The 24,756-nt window shown below is 34.6% G+C and overlaps 2 protein-coding genes across 5 annotated transcripts in view; one reads left to right on the top strand and one right to left on the bottom strand.

Moving 5' to 3' along the window:
• The window catches only part of LOC131164696 (protein HOMOLOG OF MAMMALIAN LYST-INTERACTING PROTEIN 5), an 81,889-nt gene extending 59,477 nt beyond the window's left edge, over positions 1-22,412 (bottom strand). Inside the window, exon 1 of the mRNA XM_058122108.1 lies at positions 22,402-22,412. The gene's annotated coding sequence lies outside the window, so the exon portion shown is untranslated. The remainder of the gene's footprint in view (positions 1-22,401) is intronic.
• The window catches only part of LOC131164671 (phosphatidate cytidylyltransferase 1-like), a 35,846-nt gene continuing 25,599 nt past the window's right edge, over positions 14,510-24,756 (top strand). The window contains exons 1-7 of one of the 4 annotated variants that reach the window (XM_058122055.1): positions 14,740-14,829; positions 15,059-15,099; positions 19,563-19,698; positions 20,114-20,367; positions 20,524-20,675; positions 20,954-21,095; positions 22,917-23,073. In XM_058122055.1, coding sequence (XP_057978038.1) covers positions 19,624-19,698; positions 20,114-20,367; positions 20,524-20,675; positions 20,954-21,095; positions 22,917-23,073 — 780 coding nt within the window. In that variant the 5' untranslated portion in view covers positions 14,740-14,829; positions 15,059-15,099; positions 19,563-19,623. Of the gene's footprint in view, positions 14,830-15,058; positions 15,100-19,562; positions 19,699-20,113; positions 20,368-20,523; positions 20,676-20,953; positions 21,096-22,916; positions 23,074-24,756 lie in introns of those variants that run through there. The other 3 variants (XM_058122064.1, XM_058122047.1, XM_058122072.1) reach the window with 3 other exon arrangements.

Below are 24,756 nucleotides of genomic sequence, written 5' to 3'. Positions count from 1 at the left end.
GTCTGATTTGATCAATCGGGATTTAATTTACCAATCAAAATTAAATTGAATTGATAAATTTATACTTGCATTAAACTATGATTCCACCCACATATTATTTATGTAAATTCCCACACGTCCGATTTTCATTTTTTTCTTTTGTGCTTGCAGGTTTAAAGATGAAGATGCTGACCCACTTTGCTTCTTTTTTCTGCTTTTATTTTTATTGTATCATTTTTTCCCATTTTTCCATGTATTTAGTTTTTCCCATTTTTTTTCTTGTATTTTTCCATTTTAATGCATTAATCATTTTTGCCAAATTTTGTGTTATATAAGCCCCAGACAAAATGGGGTGTCTACAACGAACTTTGTCGAATTACTCAGGTTCATGTTGCGCCACCATTTTATCTTAATTTGCCTTCCAAACGGAACTTCGAGTTTTTATTTTTTGAGAAGTAGTCAATGAATATTTAAGACTGTTTATAAATCACTACTATTCAAGGTGGTGATAAAGTTGTAAATTTAAACAACTTATAGCCATGACATTCATTTTATTAATAAAAACTATAAAAAATGATTCAATTAATAATATTATAAGCTAAACAAGTAATAACATTCTTTAATGAGCAAATAATAATCATGATTTGTTTTATTTAATTGAAAACATTTAAAAAGCTAATAAAAATGTAAAATCAACAAAAATATTAATTATTTCCATCAATTAGAAAATATTTAGAATGTTCATTGATGATATTAATTATATAAAGTTTTAATTTAAAAGTTAAATAATTTTTTAATTATAAAATATTAATGTAGCGCCCCAAACCCGAAAGTGGGGTCCAAAGTGCCACGTAGGAAAAACATATTGCTCTATACCACACTTGTGACGCCCTAAAAAATAATCATTACATATATCCATAATTAATACAAAAATGACATCATCATATGATCACCCTGATACCACTTTTGTAACAACTTGAGACCAACATGAGGTCCTAGGTACATTCATTCTATAACATAATTTTAAACACATATAACATAAGCAAAAAGACCTTCCCTTCCATATGTACTAGACTACTAACTCACAATCATTGCATCTACCATACCCAAAATTCATATTACAACCCAGAAAACTCAAAATATCTATATAAACAAACTAGGGTCCCACTAACACTCACCCTCAGCGAGATCGCCTAAGTCCCGCTTTGGAGCTCTTAAGCTCGATTTCATGTAGAACCTGAAAAGTTGATATATATATTTATTTGGGTGAGACACTTTTCAATAAGACGGAATAAATTATTATCAGTGTGTGACTAATATGAGTTTCAGTGAAATTAAGCACAATCATTTATTTACTTTATTCTAGACAAGTATGACATTTGCAAAATATAACTCACACCTATACAGTTGAAAATACACATTTTCCTTTACATTATAATAGTTCAACTCAATAAATAATACCAGTTACATAAATTTACACATATGCGTAGAAGAACCACCCTTTTGGACTAACAACATCATCGTCATGTGTAAACACTCATGATCGGGTTGTGTGGTCCAAAAACTGGACTTAGCATTAACTGACCTACCACCAAGTTAAGTCAAAATTCTTTGTCTGCAGTACGATTTGTCTACCGTAGCCTAGTCTGGACTCCAGGGGCGATCCACAACACTTCACAAGCCAAATCGACTTCCATTACCAACACTTCGCAGTACAGTGTGGTTGCACTAATTTATCTTGTCTATAGCTACGATACTGTGCTTTTATTACAACTAGTCTTCACGGTTCTTAAACCATATAATGCAATTTAAGTAATAAAAACAGTATCATAATCTTATTTTCTTATCATACATCTCATATCAGTATTTCCAACCATTCACAATCTGGTATGAAATCGTTGTCGCGACGTCCCGGAACGCGGGTGCCCCGGGGTGGCGAAATAAAAATTGTGGTTTAATTTTTGAGAAAAATGGTGTAATGGAGTCGTCACGAACCTTTTAGTGTGGTTAGAACACATGATTACTACCCAATTAAGGGTAGAATCGGTCTGCGTTACTAAAGTCGAGATCGGGAGTTTGTTTTGGCGAAGGGAAGGTACGAGCACCCCCTACACGTCCGTTCTTACGAACGATACCTAATTGATTATAAAATTATCCCAAAGTAAATTTAAAAATCTTTTAGGTTACTCCTTTTGGGAATTTACAAATACAAATGCAACATAAATAAAAAAGTAAATAAATGCATCATACAAAAATATACATAATATATATATATATATATATTCCCTCAGAACTGAGGTACGTGAAGTTTTAAAAAGCTTGTACCCTTTTTATTGCAATCATAGGAATGAAAATCGAGAAAATACTTTACAAAATACACTCCCAAATTTTAAAAATCTTATAGGGTTTTTCTAAGTATGAAAATACTAGTTTGGGAGGTCTTTGGAACTCAAATGGTGTCAAAAAATGATTTACAAATCTCATAATATTTTTCTTGACTTTTATTTTTCTGATTTTTATATTTTTCCACATTTTGCTAAATTTTGAAATAACAAAAAGACAATTAATGAAAATCAAATCAAAAATATTTTTAGAATTTTTTCCTAATTTTTTGTTTTTTATGATTTTTTGTATTTTACCAAAATTTCAAATAGCTAATAAAGAAAATAGTATAATACTAATACTATATATCATAATACGTAAATATTATATATCCAAACCTCAATAATACAACCCAAGTATTAACAATCAATCCAACCTTAATAATATACCCTGGTATGGAAATAATTAAATCTCACGTAAATCATATATAATTTACACAAAAAGAATGAAGTTATGGAAACAATTCAAATCATGAATCTAATTATTAAATATACACAAAAAAAGTAATATGCCATAAGATGGAATCCCTAAAAATAAGTATGGAAATAAATTGAATTCAATCAAGTAATATTCAATAATATGGAAATCTTAAAAGTTAACATACATTATATGGAAACCCTAAAAACCAATATACAATAATATGGAATTCCTAAAATTAATACACAAGCTATATGAAAGTAATTAAACCCTAAACATGCCAACCAACCAACACCCTAAACATAATACACATAAATATAGGCATGAAACCGTTACAACGTGCCAACAATGAGGTGCAAACCAACCAACGCCCTAAACATAATACACATAAATATAGGCATGGAACCGTTACAACGTGCCAACAATGAGGTGCAAACCATGACTAAAACAATACCACAAAAATGTTGAACACAATAAAATACAATAACCGGAATTTGAACTATCAAACATTAAAAATCCTACTACAATAATTTTAATATGCATAATAGACACGACTAGAATTCAAACTTTAAATGTTAACACAAACTCCAAAAAAATTCCACAATAATAATAATACTTTAATAAATACAAACCAAAAATAAAAAATAAAAACGTGAACATCCCCTGAACAAATATTATAACATGAGAAATCCCAAAACAATATCAAGAAATCAACTTTTAAATATTAACACAAACTCAGAAAAATCCACCATAATAATAATAATCATTCACTAATAAATACTACAAAAAAACACAAACTTGAATACTAAATACAAATGGCAAGATAAATGTTAATCATTTAATATACCTATGATGAATACAACCTAAGTAAGGATATTAGACCTACCTGCATAATAAAGACACAAACATTAGAATAAATCAACACAAACAAAAAAAAATGAAAAAAAAATAAACAAAATAGAAATAAGAAAGAAGGAAAGAAAAAAAAAATGATACGTGCACGTGTGTGTAGGGAGGTGTAAGTGGCAGTGTGTGCATGAGGGTGTGAGTGGGTGCATGCGAGTGTGGATAAGTGTAGGCATGCAGAAGCTCACCTGGGTAGCCTGGGCAGAGGTGAGTCGTCGGAGCTATGGCGACGAACAGCGTGGGCGGCAACGTTGGGGACAGAGGAGCCTGAAGAGGGGAGATACCCGAGAAACGATATTGATGGCGGTAGGGAGATCGGGGATTGCTACGGCCGTCGGCGGTGACGGTGAGAATGGAGGTTGCTGTGGAAGACAAAGGGGGGTTAGCAGGAGATCCTGGAGGGTGCCGATGGTGGCTCGTCTTGGCTGTGGTTGAGGCTGCAGCAGGAGGTGGCCGGGTGTCTCTCGGGTCCTTGGCAGTAGGGATGCACGGCACCGCTGCTGGGAATTGCAGCAAAGATGGCAGCTGACGGCCCAACGATGGCAGCAGCTGGAGAGGGACGGAGGGCTAGCTACAGCAAGGAGGAATAGAGAGAGGAAAGGAGAAGGGAAAGGAAAGCGAAAAGGAGGGAGAAAGGAAAGGGAGCCCGGGGCACCGGGGGCTTGCGGGGGTGTCTGTCCGTGTCGGAGAGGCTGGGTGCGTGTGTTTTTATAGAGTAATAGCGGGGAGAGGAGGAACTAGGGTTTCCGCTCCCCTAGTTTCTTATCTTCTTCTTTTTTATTTATTTATCTTTATAATAATAATAATAATAATAATAATAATAGCAATAATAAACATAATAATAATAGCAATAATAATAATAATATTAAAAAATAATAATAATAAAGTAATAATAACAATAATATTTAAAAATAATGATAATAATAATAATAATAATAATAATAATACGAATAGTAATGGTAATAATAATAGTAAAAAAATAATAATAATAATAAAATAATATTTAATAAGAATAATAGTAAAATAATAATAATAAAGTAATAATAATAATATTTAGAAATAATGATAACATTGATAATACCAATAAGAATGATAGGCATAATAATAATAGAAGAGTAATAATAATAATAATAAAGTAATAATAAAAATAATGATAATATTAATAATGATAATAATAATAATAATAACTTTTGTTATATTGGGTCTGGGTAAAAATGGGGTGTCTACAACCGTCATTTCACATTTCACATCTTGGTATAAAATCGTCATTTCACATTTCCACCGCATTCACAATTTTTCCATAAATCAGTATAAAACACATTCTTATTGTATAATTTCATAAAAATTCTCATATTCAACTATGTAATAAAAATAAAACAAACTCATGCCACACAATTTGAATGTTAAATTGCAATACGATAAACTACTCGGAAAAATATATTTTTGTTGAAAACTATGTTTGATCATCTCTAATATTTTATTTAACTAAATATATATATTTTTCAGGAAATGAAGATGATTAACTTACTCGCTTTGATTTTCCCCCAAATACATATAATAATTAAAACCGTCAATTTCATATGCCTAATTCATACAAAAAATCATATATAACATTTACGATTCCATATATACAAGTTTAATTAGTTCAAATTTAAGAAAAAATTGGCATAATCTATTCCTCTTACCTTATCCCAGAAGTAGTGCTTACGCCGTCCAACCCATGAAATCTTCCCAATTAAAACGTTGGTGGCCGAAATTGGAACCCAAAGATATTTTTTGAGTTTTTCCCGATTTATCTTTTTTTTTTTTAAATATATTAAATAATACATTTTTTGAAAAAATAATTCCTAGAATAACTCTGACGTAATCTCTGAAGTAGCGAGATTTGCCACATGTCAAGATTAGATTAATTTATTTTTCAAGAAAATCTCATTAGATGATCCAGCGAAATTTATACGGCATGTCTGCTCCCAACCTTAAACCTCTCTTATTAATTGGCTGGAACGGATGAATGGATGGATGGACGGTTTACAACCTATTATTACATGCACATGTATGGCATATGACAATGGATACGTAGAGGGTAGGAGTGGAAGTGGGACCCATTTTCTTAATAATTAATTAACAATTCTTCCTACAGCTCTCAGAGAGAGAGACGTTAAATATTAAATTTATATATACATTTTAAATTTATAATGTACAAAGAGCTCAGCTTTAACACTAAGAATTTTTTTATTTTTTTTCCATTTCAAGTAACTGAATTAAATGTTTTAGAATTTTTTTTACATAAACCCAATATCAGTTATATGAAAATTGTGTCAAGACTACTAATATTTTTATTGTATTAAAATTTATAATCAATTATTTTAGTATGCTTCTCCAAAAACACGGTCACTTTATTGAAAAAAAAAAATTATAAGTGTCACGACCTGCCCATTTTCCGACTTTTAAAAAAAAAAAAATCAATATCACATATCTCATGATCCAGCTCAACACATCATAATCCACCTGGACCCATGGGTACTAGGGATACATCAGAACACAATCGGAAGCCTAAGCAGCAGGAAATATATATATATATATATATATATTCACAATATTGTAAATACAAAACATCCATCATTTAACAACAAATGTCAGAGTCACTATATCCACCGTATTTCCATACATACATCTCAAAAAATAATACCTAGGCACATTTCCCCAAAAGTCTAACTGTCCCTACAAAACTTACCCTTCAAAAAGGGCAGATACGCAGCACTAGTTCAGCGGGGCTTTTTCTGCTCTCCTATCTGGGGCTCCTGAAAAGTTTATGAAATTTAGGGGTGAGACACCTCTCAGTAAGGGAAATTAACTAATACCAGTGTGTGGCAACATGAGTATTCTGTGTTCTACATATATCATATATAACATATTCAGTACTGTTTATCAAATCTGGGAAAACATATGTATATCAAAACATGGCAGAACATACTGCATTTCATAAGCATATCTCATCTCCTATCATAGTAATAACATACAACATTCCTGGTAGGTTAGTTGGCTATTGTCATGTATTTCCCCCACATGACTGGGTTGTGTGGCTCGAAGGCTGGACCTGACAATGGTTGGTCGACCACTGCCAAGTCAAACAGTAGTGTCACGACCTGCTCATTTTTCACATTTTTTTAAAATAATATCATCATAAAATCAATACCACACGTCTCACATTCCAACTCAGCCGGTCACAATCCTCCCGGACCCATGGGTACTAGGGATACATTAGAACATACAGCAGAAGCCCACGCAATAGAAAATGTACAATCATATTCATACCATCATATCATACATCACAATGTATCAAAGTTACTACAATCACTGTACTTCCATATATACATCCCAAAAAATGAAATCTAAGGACAATTCCCACAAAACCATACTATCTCTACCAAAAACTTACCCTTCAAAAAGGGCAGATAAACCACTCTAGATTAGCGGGGCTTTTCCCGCTCTCCTATCAGGGACTCCTGAAAAGTTTATAAGATTTAGTGGTGAGATACCTCTCAGAAAAGGAAATAAACTAATACTAGTGTGTGGTAACATGAGTATTCTATGTTCAACATATATCATACATAACATGTTCAGTACTGTTTATCAAATTTGGGAAAATATACATATACCATCATAACATGGCAGAACATACTGCATTTTTCATAATCATATTTCATCTCATAATAATAATAATAATAACATAAAACATTCTTGGTAGGTTAGCTCGTTGTTATCATGTATTACCCCCATATGACTGGGTTGTGTGCCCGAAGGCGGGACCTGACAATGGTTGGCTGATCACTACCAAGTCAAATAGTAGTCTGTAGGTCCGATGGGTTTGCCAGACCTGGTCCGTACACCAGGGGTGATCAGCACACTTCTTATAAACCATATCGACCATCCAATCTCACACCACTCCGTACAGCGGCGTTAACACAAATATCATGATCATGAAGACCATGGACACATAGTAACGGTACCGTGCAAGTGTTAGCCTAGACTAAGTCAACCAAGTTATGATACTATATAACATATGTTAAAACTATGATACAGGGATATCTCATATCGATAATTAACAGATTAATCATATCATTTTGCATATATACATATATCATGAAAATCATCGGTCCGTACGCCGGTATTACACATTTTATCATAGCTCGACCCATACGCCGGCAATCACATCATAGCATAGCCCGTACGCTAGCAAATCACAACATAGCATGGCCCGTACGTCGGCAAACCACATCATAGCACAGCCTGTACGTTGGCAAATCACAACATAGCATGGCCCGTACGCCGGTTTTCCCATTGTAAAACCCATATCATAATCCCATTCCAGAAAACAGTATTTCACAACATTTTATACTCATGCCACACTGAACAAGTTTTCTATATTCAACATACATTCATATTCAACAATATTTCCCAAATATAAATCATATATCATATATATATATATATATATATATATATATATATTTATTTATTTTCCAAGAATCAAATGCTATATATATATATTCTCAAAAAGAACTAGCTTAGTTTATCCCCTTACCTGACTACTGTAAAGCTCCTAAGAAAATCTTCCCCGCACCCGCAAGGTTCCTAACTCAACACCCTGAAAATGAAAACTCCCAGTATTAAATTTCAATATTTTTACATGCATAACATTTCTCATAACTACTGTTAAGCCAAATTCGGCTTAAAAAGTCTTACCTCAACTTAGGGATGATTTCCAACGTTCCAAATTCAACACCCCTGAAAATGGAAATTTTCAGTATTTCTAAGTGTATAACACTTTTCTCAACTCTCATAAATCCAAATATTGAGTAAAAAGTCTTACCCTGGATTTGGGGTGAAACCTAACTTCGTTTCCCTGACTATCCGCTCCAGCAGACTTGTAGAGAATCTCGCTAGGAGCGTCGTGGTGACTTCGGATTGTCGATCTGGCGTAAAACTGACCCGGAATCGAAGAGAGAGAGAGAGAGAGAGTCGTAGGAGAGAGAGAGAGAGAGAACAATAGGGCTTCCTAGGGAGGCTTGTACAATTATATATATTAATATTATAATAATTTACTAATTGAAGCAAAGCTTTTTGGAGAAGTTTGTACAACTTTATATATATATTAATATTATAATAATTTACTAATTGAAGCAAAGCTTCTTGGAGAAGCTTGTACAACTTTTTATATATTACATATATATCATAATAACTTACTTATATATATATATATATATATATATATATATATTCCTTATCATACTATTCATTTTACTTGTTAATTTAATTAATTAATTTTATTATTATTATTATTATTATTATTTTTAATTTTATTTTTCCCGGTTACTACAAGTAGTCTGTAGGTCCGATGAGTTTGCCAGACTTGGTCCGTGCACCAGGGGCGATAACGGCACACTTATTTAATAACCACATCGACCATCCAATCTCACACCACTCCGTACAGCGGCATTAACACAAATATCATGATCATGAAGACCATGGACACATAGCAACGGTACTGTGCAAGTGCTAGCCTAGACTAAGCCAACCAGGTTCTGATATCATATAGCATATACAAAAACTGTGATACATAGATATTTCATATCATTTATTTCCACATCAATTATATCATTTTGCATATATACATATATCATGAAAATCATCGGCCCGTACGCCGGTGTTGCACATTTTATCATATCACAACTTGTACGTCAGCAATCACATTATAGCACAGCCCATACGCCGGCAAATCACAACATAGCACGGCCCGTACGCCGGCAAATCACAACATAGCACAACCCGTACGCCGGCAACCACATATATAAAATCTCGGCCCATACGCTGATTTTTCCATTATAAAACCCATATCATAATCTCATTCCAGAAAACAATATTTCACAACATTTATACTCATGCCACACTGAACAGATTTTCCGCATATTCAACGTATCGTTATTTCAACAGTATTTTCCAAAAAAACATAATCATAGATTCATATAAACATATTTATTTTTTCAGAAATCAGATGCTATACATATATACATACATTTTCTCAAAAGGACTAGTTTAGTTTATCCCCTTACCTGATTTCTGGAAAGCCCCTAATAAAACTGCCCCGCACCCACAGGATTCCTAACTCAACACCCTAAAAATGAAAACTCCCAATATTAAACTTCAATATTTCTACGTGCATAACACTTCTTATAACTACCGTTAAGTCAAATTCGGCTTAAAAAGCCTTACCTCAACTTAGGGATAATTTCCAACATTCCCAATTCAACACCCTTGGAAATGAAAACTTCCAGTATTAAAGTTCAGTATTTCTAAGCGTATAACACTTTTCTCAACTGTCACAAATCCAAATATTGAGTAAAAAGCCTTACCCTGGATTTGGAATGGTTTCCACCTAACTTTCACCAACAATCCGCTCCAGTAGATTTGAAGAGAACTTCGCCAAGAGCGTCGTGGTAGCCTCAAATCTTCGATTTAGTGAGAAACGAGCCCAAAATCGAAGAGAGAGAGAGAGAGAGAGAAAATCGAAGAGGAGAGAGAGAGAGGAGAGATAGCTTCTTTAGAAAGTTAAAATCCGGATTTTCATATTTATAGAACAGAGGATTTCGTCGATGAGCCACGTCATTCGTCGACGAATCTTTCAGTAATTTTTTCGACGAAATTCAGTCCTCATTGACGAAATTCGATTGACTCAAAATGCCTCTCTGTATTTCTTCGTCGACGAAATTCAGTCTTTGTCGACGAATTTTCTTAAGCCTTCGTCGACAAATACAGGGGATTTGTCTGGATTTTTCGACGAAGTCCTGATAATCCCCTTTTGTTTTCCCTTCTAAAATCCAATGTTGTTGACGAACGCGAATTCGGTTTCCATTTCCCATCCTCTATATCATTTAAATTCCATTTTATTCGGGTCGTTACAATAAGCCCCTCCTTTTTTTAATTAAAAAATTAATTAATTGAAAAATAATTTTAAAAATTATAAGCCCATCCAAAAATACGGTCTCTCTCTCTCTCTCTCGGCGTTGTTTAGCAGCTTATATAATATTTTCTGTTAGGCTAGTATTTGTTTAGTTCTAAGATTTCTCTCTCTCTCTCTCTCGGCTGCTAGACATGCATTAATTTACGTATGTGTAATTTATTTAAAACATAAATATTTCTCCCTAAAAGTTTATAAGAAGAGGTAAATTTGACTTAATAATTCCTAAATAATTTATTAAAAATAAGTACCTGTACTTGTTATACTGTCAATTAAGGGTGTTCAACAAAAAGTAAATTTAACTGTAAATACTAAAAAGTATTATGCGATTTTGTGAATTGAAATTGAACTAAACTTATTAAATAAGTCATATCAATTTTTAGTTATTTAATTCGAATTGATTCTTGCAATATTGCACTTAAAATTAATCATGTGTGCTATTTTTTGTTATTTCGGAACACATTTTATATTATTTATAACCATATCTACATATGTACATTATAAATTTAATGTGTATATATAAATTTAATATTTAAGGTCTCTCTCTCTCTTTGAGCTGAGGAGGAATTGTTAATTAATTATTAAAAAAATGGTTCCCACTCCCACTTCCTCTCCCACGCTCCACGTACCCACTGTCATATGCTATGCCAAATATGTTGCATGTAATAAGAGGTTGTATACTCACGCCCATTCATCCATCAATCCATCCATCTATCCATCAGAGATGGTTAAGGTTGGGAGACGTGCTGTGCAAATCTTGCTGGACTTGACACGTGACAAATCTCGCTACTTGGTCTAGTGAGATTTGTTTAAATCTCGCTGGACCAAGTAGCGAGATTACGTTAGAGTCATTATGGGAAATACTTCCCAGAATAAGGTATTATTTAATATATTTAAAAAAAAAAAGATAAATCGGGAAAAAACTCGATATTTTTCGTTCTTTAATCGGCATAGGTTTTGTCGAGAAAATTGAGAACAGAAAGAGAGAGTTTGAGGAGAGAGAGACAATAGAGACGGTGAGAGAGAGAGAGTTTGAGTGAGCGGAGAGAGAGGGGGTCTCGGGATTCTAATTGAAATCCTAAAGCTTCTTTTAGCTTCAGGATACTTTACTTATCCATATATATTATAATATTATTGTAACGACTCGAAGAATAATGATATTTAAATAATAAGAGGGAGGGAAATGGAAACAAAAACAGAAGGAGGCAGCAGACTTCGTCGACGAATGTGACATTGCATTTTGGAATGTAATAATCCAAGAATTTTCCTAGGGACTCGTCGACGAACACAGGGGATTCGTCGACGAGGGTACATGAGAACCTCGTCGACGAGGAAGCATTTCGTCAACGAGAAAATACCGAGCAGTTGTTTTTTCGAATTCTAAATTTCGTCGACGAGAAGGTGGTATTCATCGACAAACCTCCTTCTGGACCTCGTCGACGAGATGACGTGGCTCGTCGACGAAGGTCGCAGTATAAATAGCCCTAAACTTGGTTTAATCGCAGAAATTCAACGCAAACCTTCCACCCTCTCTCTCTCTCTCTCTCCTGCGGTCACTCCTCCATCTCTCTTCAATTTCGGCCCTATTGTTCACCCGATCAACGATCTGAGGCCACCACGACGCTTTTGGCGGAATTCTCTTCAAGTCTGTTGGGGCGAATCGTTGGTGGGATCGAGTCAAATTTCTCCCCAGAATCAGGGTAAGACCTTTTATTCAGTTTTTTGCTTTCTGGCAGTTGTAGGAAATGACGGAGACAAAGAAATAATGATATTCTGTTCTAGCGAATGTTGTTTCAAGGTGTTGAGTAGGAAGCCCTGTGGGTGTTGGATCAGTATACAATAGGGGCTTTTCAATAATCAAGTAAGAGAAACATGCTATGCTAGGCAACCATATATAATTTCAGTACAAGTTATATACTTGTATTAACTTATGATTCAAATTATATATACAGTTTTCAGAGCCTGATAATATTAATATCTATTAATGTGGCATGAGTTATTCATATAATAGTACTATACTAATATGTATTATGAACACTATGTTTATAGTTTACTAACAGAAATACCATGGAAATATTCATTCTCAGTGGTTCCAGAATATTATGTTTAACAGTACCATAATGCCCTGAAATTTAGTTATTCAGACAGTAGTTCAGATATATATATATATATATATATATATATATATATATATATATTAAATCAGAATATCAGACAGTTTATCTAGATTTTCAGTTACACTTACAGGGTTATGGTTATTTTATAAACCATAATAAAAGCAGTATATTACAGATATCAGTTGCCTATATAGTATCAGACCCTGATGGATAAGACAGTAGAGCACGGTACTGTAGCTATAGGCATTCAATTCAGAGTGCATTTACTTTACTCAGACAGTAAATGGTATGAGGTTGATTGTACCCATGTTAGGACATACTCTCCATCAAATATGGATTGAGGGGGCCGATCAGACTGTCGGAGTTAAGTTGACTTACCTTGGTCGGCTAGCCAGGATAGGTCCCGCCTTTAGGCCACACAACCCTATTATGAGGGGTTAAATCATGACATACCCAGAGAAACTTTCTCAGATATTATAAGTATAAGTAGATTTCCAGAAATAGTAGTAGTATAGTAAATTTATATAGTTTTAATATATGTTATTTATACAACATTTAAAATTTCAGTTATCCATGATATTATTTTAAAATCAGATTATTTATACAGAAATTTAACTCAGTAACCACACTAGTAATAACATGTTTCGTCTTACTGAGCGTCGTCTCACCCCAGTATTGAATTATTTTTTCAGGTGAACTAATTAGGCGAGCGGATCAAGCTCGCAGGTAGAAGGACTATTAGTTTGCCTTGTTAAGGGTGAGTAGTATTTTTTTGTATGCCCCGACTTCAGTATGGAATAGTTTTGAGGAGAACATTGATTTATATATAATCTATGAGATATTTAGACGCTTTGGTATTGTAATTTATGTGGTTATGTTTATGTATGTGACTTCCTGCTGTTTAGGTTAATGTTTTGATGTTAAAATAGGGGAAAAATTTTTATTAGCAGGACGTTACAATTATATTATATTATTTAATTAATAATAATAATTAACTAATTAATTTTAATTTTTTTTGGAATCGCTACAATTAAAATTTTCAATTAAAATGTTAATTTGTTGAGTAACTTAGATGAGTTGATTTTAGTTTCCTAATAATATTACTTGTAAGCCTAATCAAACTTTATTGAACTTTTGTTATTTTAATATTTTATATTATATGAATGACTTTATTATACATTCAATACATTTATTTAGAATTTAAGATTTTAAATATTATATATTTGATATTTTCTGATAACAAAATTGAACTTCAGCGAGTCTAAAATTTTAGAAATTTGTATTTTACTAAATACAAGTTTGACAATTATAATATGGAGTCAATTAAATATATACATATATACACACACATTGTCGTGATTTGAATTAATCAAATGCTCAACATCTTACTAAAATACATGCGAGATAAATGAAAAATACAAAAAATAAAATTTGACGTAGGAAATATTGTTGTGATAAATTTATTTTATTTTTTTTGATTTCATTCTGTTATTATGTATAAAACACAATACCAAGGTTTTATTAATTTTTTTTAAAATAAAAATAAATGTGTTAGCCTTTTTATTTTTGTGAAAAATTTGAAATGTAAGAAATTGAAATTGGACCGTCCCCTTAAACCATGAACCGAATAAAACAGAAGGGCGAGTGGCCCGCCGGTGGCTCATCCATTTCTCAGTCTGTTTGGGAAGCCGGAAAATTGGGGCCTGCGAAAAGAAATTGCCTTTTCTGGGGGACCCCATCTACGTGTCAGTGCAGGGGGTTTCTCTTAGGCCATAGACGCTCCAAGAAGACACGAAAACTGGGGCCATTTCGTAGTTTCGCTATTGTTTTGGCCTGAAATGTAAAAACATAAACTCATTCTCTGATTCTCTTCCCGATTCATTTTTTGGTTTCTCTGAATCGACGACAGCGAGCGCATGAAGAAGAAGAAGAAGAAGAAGAAGAAGAAGAAGAGTCACCTATCTCACACTTACCTCATTCGTTTTCTCCACTCTCAATCTCTCCCAATCAGTACTCTCTCTCTCTCTCTCTACATATGTATATATGTATATATATGTCATTATACATGTATATGTGTCTCTGTATATATTTAGATATATGTTTAATATTTTATGCTTGTGTGGATATATATACATACGTATGATGATACATCTGCATATGTATCTGTGTATATATTTAAATTTTATGCGTGTTTGGGTACATTTCGGTCTCACGCTATCTTGTTCAATGTTCATGGCAGTTTCAAATTTCAGAAGGCAGCGACGAGTTGCAGGTTCAAAGGTAGGAGCCCCTCTCGTGCTATAAATTTGCGTTTTTCTGGTTGCCGTATTATTATTATAATAATTATTATATATTTCCTAATCTGCGCGCTTGATTTCCTGATGCAATTAGTTTAGCTTCCCTTTAATTTCTGCGAGTTGTTTCACGAATCACACTGAGTTTGGGAATATGAGCGGCAGGGAATGAAAACGCTTTTTCAAGAAAATGGAAGGGGGGTAAGGTGGTTAGGCTCTTCTTGATTGGATGTTTTATTAAACCACTGGAGGAAATTTGTAAACCATGCCAAAAGTAAGTATAACGCGGGGAATCCTCTTCCTAGTAGCGGAGAAGTAAATGAAGGAGCCAACCTTAAGCTTCCTCAAATGGACAAAGCCATTTCAATTGCTGATGGTGAAACCAATGCAACCATGAAGCAATCAAGCCATCAAGATGTTGCATGCCGTATCTTCTCTTCAAGTTCACCACGGTGGAGGGCTGTCTACACTTCTAGTTGCTCAAGTAGGGATGTCAATATTGCCAGCTCATGAGCTTAGCTTCACCCTGCAACCGAGTAGGTGGTTTTTTAGCAAAAAATGTAGGTTGTTGGGTTGGATGTGTAAATAAGTGCAATTGCTTGAAGAATGAAGTGTGTCCTGGGTGTGGTTGGGTGCATATGTTCTCATACCAAATCCAACCCATGTTTCATTGACTTCCCATCATTATTTTTTTCCCTAAAATTTTGAAACTATATTTTTGTATGCGTTGGTCTTAACCATGTAGTGTTTAGGTTGTTTTGCCCTCATTTTTGCAGGCTCTTTCTTAATTGTTTTTTAGGCCTGTTGCTACCTAGTGGGAGCTGCTGTCTGTTGCTATTCTGGTGTGCTTCGTTGGTTTATGGTGCTGTCCTGGCACCCTTTTAATTTTATGACCCGTAACTCCAACTTAGGCGAGCCCTTTGGACTCGCACAGGTGGCACCAATCTGGGAAAATGAAAACATGTGCCATGGCTCCAGCTTAACTTCCTCCTATTTGCCCTGTTCCTTTCCCCATGTACCATGGCTCCACTTCGTCCACAACAGCTCCATGGCTACACACTCCACCTGCCATCTTACTCTCTCTCCTCTTATTTGGGCAACTAACTTTTTCCTTCTTTGTTTCTTGTAATTTTTTTTGTTTGGCCATGACCTATTTTTGGGATTCAAATATCCCAGGCTTGTTTTATGCTTAAATTTTTTTTTTCCCCTAGGAAATATCTTGGATTCATTTTCCCATTTCATAGCAGGCATAAGAATGTTAAGATGGATGGAAGACACAACTTTAGAAGATGGTAAGGACTAAATACTACCTTATAAGTTAGATGTAGCACTTGTAGAATATGAGGTGAAGGAAGGACAACTGAGATGGTTTGACACTTAAATCATAGGCCAAATATTGCTCTAGTGAGAGAGAATGATTTAGTTGATTCAGGCTGCAGGAAGGGGGGGGGGGGGGGGAGATAGGCTTGGAATAACTTAGACTAAGTAAATTAGGGTGTGGAAGCATTCCAACCTTTTGAGGATATACTCTACATTGCATGGAAAGGTAGAAAAGGATACATATAGTTGAGCTGTGGGACTTGAAGCTTGGTTGTTGTTGTAGTTTTTCACTCGGATTTGATTTAATGAGTTTGTTTTAGAAGATTAAGGGCCCTTCTGGAATCCAAAAAACGTGTTTCTCTATTATTGTTTTCGAAAATGTAAACAAGGGATTGCATCTTGTATTTTTTATACTGAAAAAATGTGTTTGGTTAGTTGTTTTCGAAATTATTTCCAGAAATGAAAACAGTGGAACTGTGTCCAATTAAAGGTTGATTGGAGTCACATTTGATAATATAATATGATGATAATTGTTGTTGTTATTATTCTTATTACTATTATTATTGAAAAGTGGCTTATATTCCATACCTCATTTTCTGAACACAGGAGACACCTTAAAATCTTTTTTTGAAAAAACATATATTCTTTAGGGGAGTTTTTAGATATGTTTTCGAAAACAATTTTTTTGAAACTCTTAAGCAAACATGATTTTGTGTATTCTTTCTATCCTGTATTTTTCAGGATACGGTAAGGTTGTCGCCGTGTGACCTAGAGGTCACGGGTTAGAGGCGTGGAAACGGCCTCTTGCAAAAATGCAAGGTAAGGCTGCATATTATAGACCCATTGTGGTTCGCCCCTTCCCCGGACCCCGCATACGCAGGAGCTTTGTGCACCGGGCTGCCCTTTTGTATGCTGCATTTTTGGATATTGTATTCAAAACCTTGAACAAATGGGCCCTAAGCTACTATTTTGATGTTGGGGTTTTTCTCTTCAAGAGAAGACAAACAAGATGCCAGTTTCTGAAAAGGGGGAGTTACCCTTGCTGTTGTTGAGACTTTTCCATTATAATGTAAAATAAATATTATGGAAAGGGCTTTACGAAATTTTTTTTGGGGAGGGCGGGAGTTGGGGTGCAATTGTGGGGATAGTCGGAGAATTTAATTATTGACTCAAGTCTAATGTGGACTGCATGGTTATAGGGCAGGGGCGGTGGCTGGGCATGGTTAGTTGACCTCTATAAACATGTTTACATCCCGATGCTCAGGCTCTAAATTACCCCATGACAACTAAACCAAGCAAGGCGTGAATAAAGCGTGCTTCATGATTTGTGAGAAAATATCATTGGAGTCCACACCTTGAACCTGAATATAGCTTTATGCAACCACACATGCTGTGTATCTAGCATCTTTTAATGCATGATCTACCTTGCTTGTTCTTGAAAATGCAATTACAACCAACAATCTTCTTTTTTCAAAATGGCTTCACTAACCCCCATGTATTGTTCTTAAGGAAAAATTCAACTTCTTCTTACGTAGCAATTAGCCACTGGGCTGAATCAACACAAATAGAATGTATAGAAAGCTCATAAATGCAATCCGTCTCCTTTGCCATTGCCAAAGCGTAAGTTAACACTACCATGTATTTGAGGTGATTTGATATCTCTCCTTTGCTGGAGTCTAGCAATGGAATAATAGTAATTTTATGGTGGTTCTTCAAATTCTATAGAGCTAGGGATGAACTGGGCTGACCAGAATCAGACAGCGATGATGGGCTAGGCCTATGGGAAAGATGCTATGGTGAGGATATAGTTTGGAAGTCTTCAACTTCATCTGTGCGATTGACTTCTTCACTCATGCGGCAGTCATGGCTATGAAGGACCCAACCTAACTCAAATGAAATAGCGGCTCATAAAAGACGGGTTTGGGTTATTGGGTCCCATTCCCACTATAGTCCTCATTGAAAAATTCCTACTCAAGTCTCTTCTGCAAATTTATATGATAAGCTAAGTCAAGCATGGTATTGAATTTGAGGAACACTCGGCACAAGATGTGATTACTTGTTTTATACATATACATATTGAATAACAATTCATTTTATCTATTCTATAAAAAGGTTAAAAAAACCTATGTGGTTGAGTTCTTTGCACCAGTTCATAAAAGAAGTTAGAAAGACTCCTAACTGAATTTGAAGTTGAAGTTTATCATTTAAAATGAGAACACTTAGGCCTGTTGCACTTTGTTCTCTGTGTTTGTGCAAACTAAACCCATTCAAGTTCAATATGTTCACATTTTCATGTGGCAGAGGGGGTTGCACCTAAAGGATAGTGTTGGATAGGTTGAAATACAGTGTTGGCCCAACCAACTAATAGCTTAAGCTTTTATCCAGTGGTTGTTTAGCAACTGTTTGATAGCATAATATTCTTTTTTCTTACTATACTATATTTTAGATAGCAAAAGAAATTGATCACATGATATTCTTAAAGAAAGATGCTTTGATTTCACGGTTTAGCTTAATTATGCAGGCTTTGACGATGATATCCATATAGAACACCACTGTCTGAGATAATGAGCATAATACCCTTCTTAACTGAGACAATGACTTTAATACTGATTTCACTTAATGTTTGGTTCACGGAATATCTATTCCTCAGAATGAGATGGAATACAATGAGAAATTTGGGTATTGAGGTAATGGATATTCCTTGTATAATTCTTATTATTTCATCCAACATGCAATAAGAAAGGAATAGACATTCCCATGGTGAAATTTGAGAATAGTTATTCCTTGTCTATTCCTTTATGGATTCATAAAAGGTTCACATTGTTATTTGTTTTATGGTAACAACATATTTTTTTATATAAGCTATCAAAATTTTATATTATAACTAAATATATTCCTAGCTGATGTTGTCCATCTAGAGAGCTCATTTGATATTTTTTTTTTAAAATAAAAAAGCTAATTTTCAGTTACTTGATTTGTTTAGATATAGCATAACATATTCATTATGTTGGTTGTAATTGTCATACGTGATTTTGAATTTTTATTTTGTGTTTGTTTTGAAGTTTATAGTTTCCCAGGGAAACTTGCGTTTTCCTAATTTATTAACATCTTGCTAATTTGATGTCTCAGGGAATTGTGTCATATATATATCATTTGCATATTATTAGGAGTTAAGAATACATCTAGAGCAATGCAAATGGATCATGATACTGGTTCACCACCGACACCTACATGTCGAGTTCGGCACCGTCGACGTTCAAATGAGGTTGATATTGAATGAAGAAATTGCGGTCCCCCACCTCTTCCTTTTCTTTTGCCCTGTATTTGTGTGCATAGATGGCCAATTCAAAGTCTGTAACATGGGCTTACTTGCATTTAAATATGGAAGAAAAAGTCAGTTCTCATGGTTAAGGATTAGATTAATTTTCTAATATTATCCAACAATAACTATTGATCCTTTTGACTTTTTTTTTTTGTTGATTGGTATTGGAACAAGTATTTTTTTTCCCAGTTCTCTTTGTTTTGAGGCTCGTAATGCTATTTCATCTTTTGAGGTGGGGGTCCTATTCGTCAAAGCTCTTCCTTTAGCTTGGTCATTGAAAATAAGATGGCATGAATTTTATAGAATGTTGGCTTCTTTTTGAAATCCTAGGAGTTTAATGCTTGTGCTTTTCTATCAGGTTCCTCCTGAAGTAAGCAGATCAAATGAGGGCCATTTACTTGTCAATGATCATAATAAATATAGATCAATGTGGATCCGTGCATATTCATCTATATGGATGATTGGAGGCTTTGCGTTGATTATCTACATGGGTCATCTCTATATATCGGCTATGGTTGTTATTATCCAAATATTCATGGCAAAAGAGCTGTTCAATCTACTGAGAAGAGCTCGTGAAGATAGACATCTCCCCGGATTCAGGCTCTTGAATTGGTAGGAAACTAGCTAGCTATGATTAATTTTGGCTGTAAGCCTGCACAGTTTCTGTTAGAAAGCCTTGGCAGATGCAAAATAATGAAGATTACTAAAACAAGTTTATGGCATTTAAATATCTGATAGGTTCGTATGATTTCTGTTGTGTTGCTCCAGGCATTTTTTCTTCACTGCAATGCTGTTTGTATATGGTCGCATTCTCAGTCAGCAGCTCGTAAATAATGGGTCTTCTGATAAATTCGTGTATAAGCTTGTGAACGGCCTCATCAAGTATCAAATGGTTATTTGTTATTTCTTATATATTGCAGGTTGCTAATAATTCCCTTTTATGCTACATTTGTTACATAGGAAATGTCAGACCATATTTTGTTTCATGCTTTAAATGTACTGGATTTAATATTCTGTTTTGCATAGTTTCTAATCCTTAAAGAATTGGAGATAAAATTTCATTTGTGATTTCAATCTACTGTTTGGTTGTTATATGCTAGTTCGCTATTCAGCTAGCTCAGTGACCTACCATGTATTATTATTACGTATTGCTGAAATTTTCTTTTTTTAACAAAAAATAAATTTGTGTTTATTTTAGGTTTCGTATGGTTCATTCTTACATTAAAGAAGAAGATGTACAAGTACCAATTCGGCCAGTATGCGTGGACGCACATGATTCTTTTTGTGGTGTTTGTGCAGTCTGCATTCACTGTAGTCAATATTTTCGAAGGGATTTTCTGGTAACTTGCCTTCCAAAATGTTCTTCCTTGTCTGGTTGATAATTTGACCTACATTCACACAATCTAACTTATATGTGCCACTTTTAAGTGTTGTTACTATGATTTTCTTCCTCTATGGTCTATTTATTTTTTCCCCATTTTTTTTAATCTTAATTTTCCAAATATAAAAAATGATGCAGAATCAACCTGATGTTTGATGGTGAACAAATGATCATAACTGCCATATTCTATACTCCTATTGATACAGTTTCTTTTCAACTTAGTTACTTACTACTTACTAGTAAGAGTGTAGTTAGAATCTAGGTTTTAAGTATTCATTATTGGACTTATTTAAAATAGCTAGGGTATTCAAGATTCATTGTTTTTATTCGTCCTGATTATTTAAAATAGCTAGAGTATTAAAGATTTATTGTTTTTATTCGTCTTGATGTGTTTTTAGGTGTGAAATTCTAGGATTTTATTTACTGAGTGTTATCACTTGTATATAGAGATGGTAGGCTATTTTTGTTGTTAGTCCCCCCCTTCTATCACTTTCTCTCTCTTGCATGCGCACACGCACACACACAGATATGTTTGTGCCATCATTCATAATATACTGTAGGTCCCCTTGCTCCACGACCTTGTATCCTTCTCCCCACTGCTCAATTAATTCACTGTCATGTCTTCTCATTTTCCAGTAATGAAAGATTTTTGGTAGCGTTTTTGATTTTGTCAGTTATCAACTTTTGCATAGTTTTAGTGTTCATTTGTTGATACTTGATATCAGTGTTTTTAAAGGCATTCCTGATCGGTGCCTTGAGGCTTTATGGGGTTAAAATGCACCGAGGCAAAATTTAAAAGGTGCAAGTCCTGCAATGTGTACGCTTTTGGGATAGGGGTGTGTGCCTCGGGTGTAAAGGCACATCTTTTACACCTCAAAATGGAAGGGTACGCCTTTCGGCTCCAGAAAACAAATTATTTTAATGATATAGAAGTATCAAAGAAACTACAATAAAACATATTAGGGCAAGGATTCCCTTTTCCTCGTGCATCCCTGCGACGAATAGAGCCTCTCCCTCCCTTTGAAAAAAAGCTGACAGATCGTCTTTGGCAAGCTCCCTCGAGAGGATAGGGAAGAGATAAACTACCCTGACCCACCCTTTCGACTCTTAGATGGCTGCATGCAAGCAGCTCCTCCAACAACCTCTCTTGGCCTTTCTATTTCTTTGGCCAGCTTCTTTGACCCCTGACATATAATGGTTACTGATCTTGATGAGCCCTTCGTACTTTCACATTTGATTCTTTGAGATGATGTGAGTCAGAAGAGCAAGAGAGGGAGTCAAGAGAGACAAGGGCTGAAATCTAGGTTAGGGGAGTCATGTTGGACGTTCTAAACAAGCATTGTGCGTGTTCTTTTCTTTATTTGTTTATTTATTTTACTGGCTGGAACTGGAAGGTTATCAAGGTGCTAATTTTTGTTTCTTGGAGAGGCACTGGCTGTAAGCCTATAGCTTTGCAGTTCATGGGCAAAGACAGCTAGAGTTAGGCGAATTTGAAGTGTTAGAATTTTATAATTTTAAATAACTGATTTATAAATTATTTAATACAAATTATATTATATATAATACATATAGTTTATTTCTATATATATTTAAATTAAAATTAAATTCTTAAAAAGCTTAGGCCTCAACGCCTTGAGGCTTACGCTTCATCGGGGGTAAAACACTTTGCCTTATGCCTTCGATTTTTAAAGCACTGCTTGATATATCTATTTCCTTGTTGCTTATTAATTTGCTGTAGTTCTTCACTCTTGATTTTTAGTATGGTTGGATATTTGTGCAGGTTTCTGCTCCCAGCATCACTTATTGTTATCAATGACATTGCTGCTTATTTCTTTGGTTTCTTTTTTGGGAGAACACCTTTGATCAAGCTATCACCAAAGAAAACATGGGAAGGTTTTATTGGAGCATTGGTTGCAACTATTATCTCAGCATTTGTAGTGAGTATCATTTAATTCTTCAAATCCAGTGCACACACTTTTTGCTGTTCTCTCTGTCTTTGTAATGAGTATGTGCATGTATGCATGTATGTATGTATGAATGTATGAATGTATGCATGCATATATTGAGTTCTGAAGTAGTGAAGCATCAATTAATATCCCCTAGGAAGTCAGTCCGCCCTTTGCCTTGTAAATTTCAATAATCTTTATTAATTACTGCTATCTAGGTATCATTATTATGGTCTAGACTCTAGTCAAGTGTGTCATTTCCTTAGTCCAAGTTTATTATTTTTACGAAGTTCCATTTAGGACTCAGATTTCAAAGTTTATGAGGTCTTTTGAGTCTAGAGAAGTCAAAAACAGCTGTAGTAGTCAGGAATAGTAATTTTCATAGCATTTTTAGTGTACAAGGCTGTCATTTACTTGTATAGTTGTATTTATGTTAGTCTAGATAATGAAGATGTTGGTACATAATTCTCTCTTTTCATTTTTGCTTATCAATTGTAATCAACCCAGAGGTTTCCTGAGATCTAGAGGATTGGGTTGAGGATTCACCCAGTGACACCTTTCATAGCGTCTGCGACTTTTTTGTTCAAGAGGATTTCTTTTTGCTACCAAAGATTCCTGTAATTCATCCTAAGCTGCCATATTTCAAGTCTAATGGGCCTGGCGGTCTTTCCACCTCACATGGTATAGGTTCCCTCTACAATTTGCGCACATTCTCAACTTGACCATGTATCACAGGCCAAGCTTGTTTAGGGCATGCCTGTGATCGCTTGTCTTGTGTGCATAGGGTGGATAACCATCATGTAAATAGTAGTGTGGGTTTTATTTTTTTGAGTAGGATAATGCCTTAGTGACGGAGGACTGCTTGCAAATTATTCTGGGCAACCATATTTTGTTTGAAGATTAAAAAAATCAAGGATTTTGTTTTAAATTAGTAAATTTAGATATTTAAGAAGTTTGGTTACTTCCCTATTAATGAAATAGTCTTTTGCTATGAAAAATAGTAGTTTAGTTACTTTGGGTTTATTTGTGTATTTTAAGTACTGTTGGGTTATTTTGCAATTATGTGTTAAGTTGGGGTTAATTTGTAAATGTGTTAGTAGTAGTGGATATAAGTGCTGGGCTTGTAAGTTACTGAACAGGTATTTGAAATTAGAATTGCTGCAGTTTCTCTCTCTCTCTCTCTCTCTCTCCCCACTGCAGGTTCTCCTTCTGCCATCTTCTTCTTCCTCCACTACCTCTGTTCTGTTTTGCTCTTTCTCTTTCTTGTTCTCCTCTCTTTGCTTTTATTCTGTTTTGGTTCTGTCTTCTTCTTCTAATCCTCTCTCCTAATTCTCTCAATTCTCTCTCTGTCTCTGAATTCTATTGCTTGTCTTACATCAAATTGGCATCAGAGCAAACCACAATCACCTTGTGGCCATCCAAAGTTCAAGAATTGCAGGAACTGAAACACTGTTCACTTGCAACTTCTTCCATAAATTACAGTTGTGCCACTGGTTCAAAGCCCTAATCTCCAGCATCCATTTTACTACACCCACACCATCAATATCAGAATCCTCTGAAATACCACCCTGTGAAATTTCATCGCTGTATGACCACTGGAGAGTTCCCATGCACTGACTGAAAATATCCCCAGCCGATTATCCCTCTGAATCCCTAACTTCAGTTTCCTTGTTA

Source organism: Malania oleifera, chromosome 1 (assembly GCF_029873635.1).
Source record: "Malania oleifera isolate guangnan ecotype guangnan chromosome 1, ASM2987363v1, whole genome shotgun sequence".
Classification (NCBI taxonomy): domain Eukaryota; kingdom Viridiplantae; phylum Streptophyta; class Magnoliopsida; order Santalales; family Ximeniaceae; genus Malania; species Malania oleifera.
Note: the sequence above shows the minus strand (reverse complement) of the source record. Positions and strands in the feature narration are given on the sequence as shown.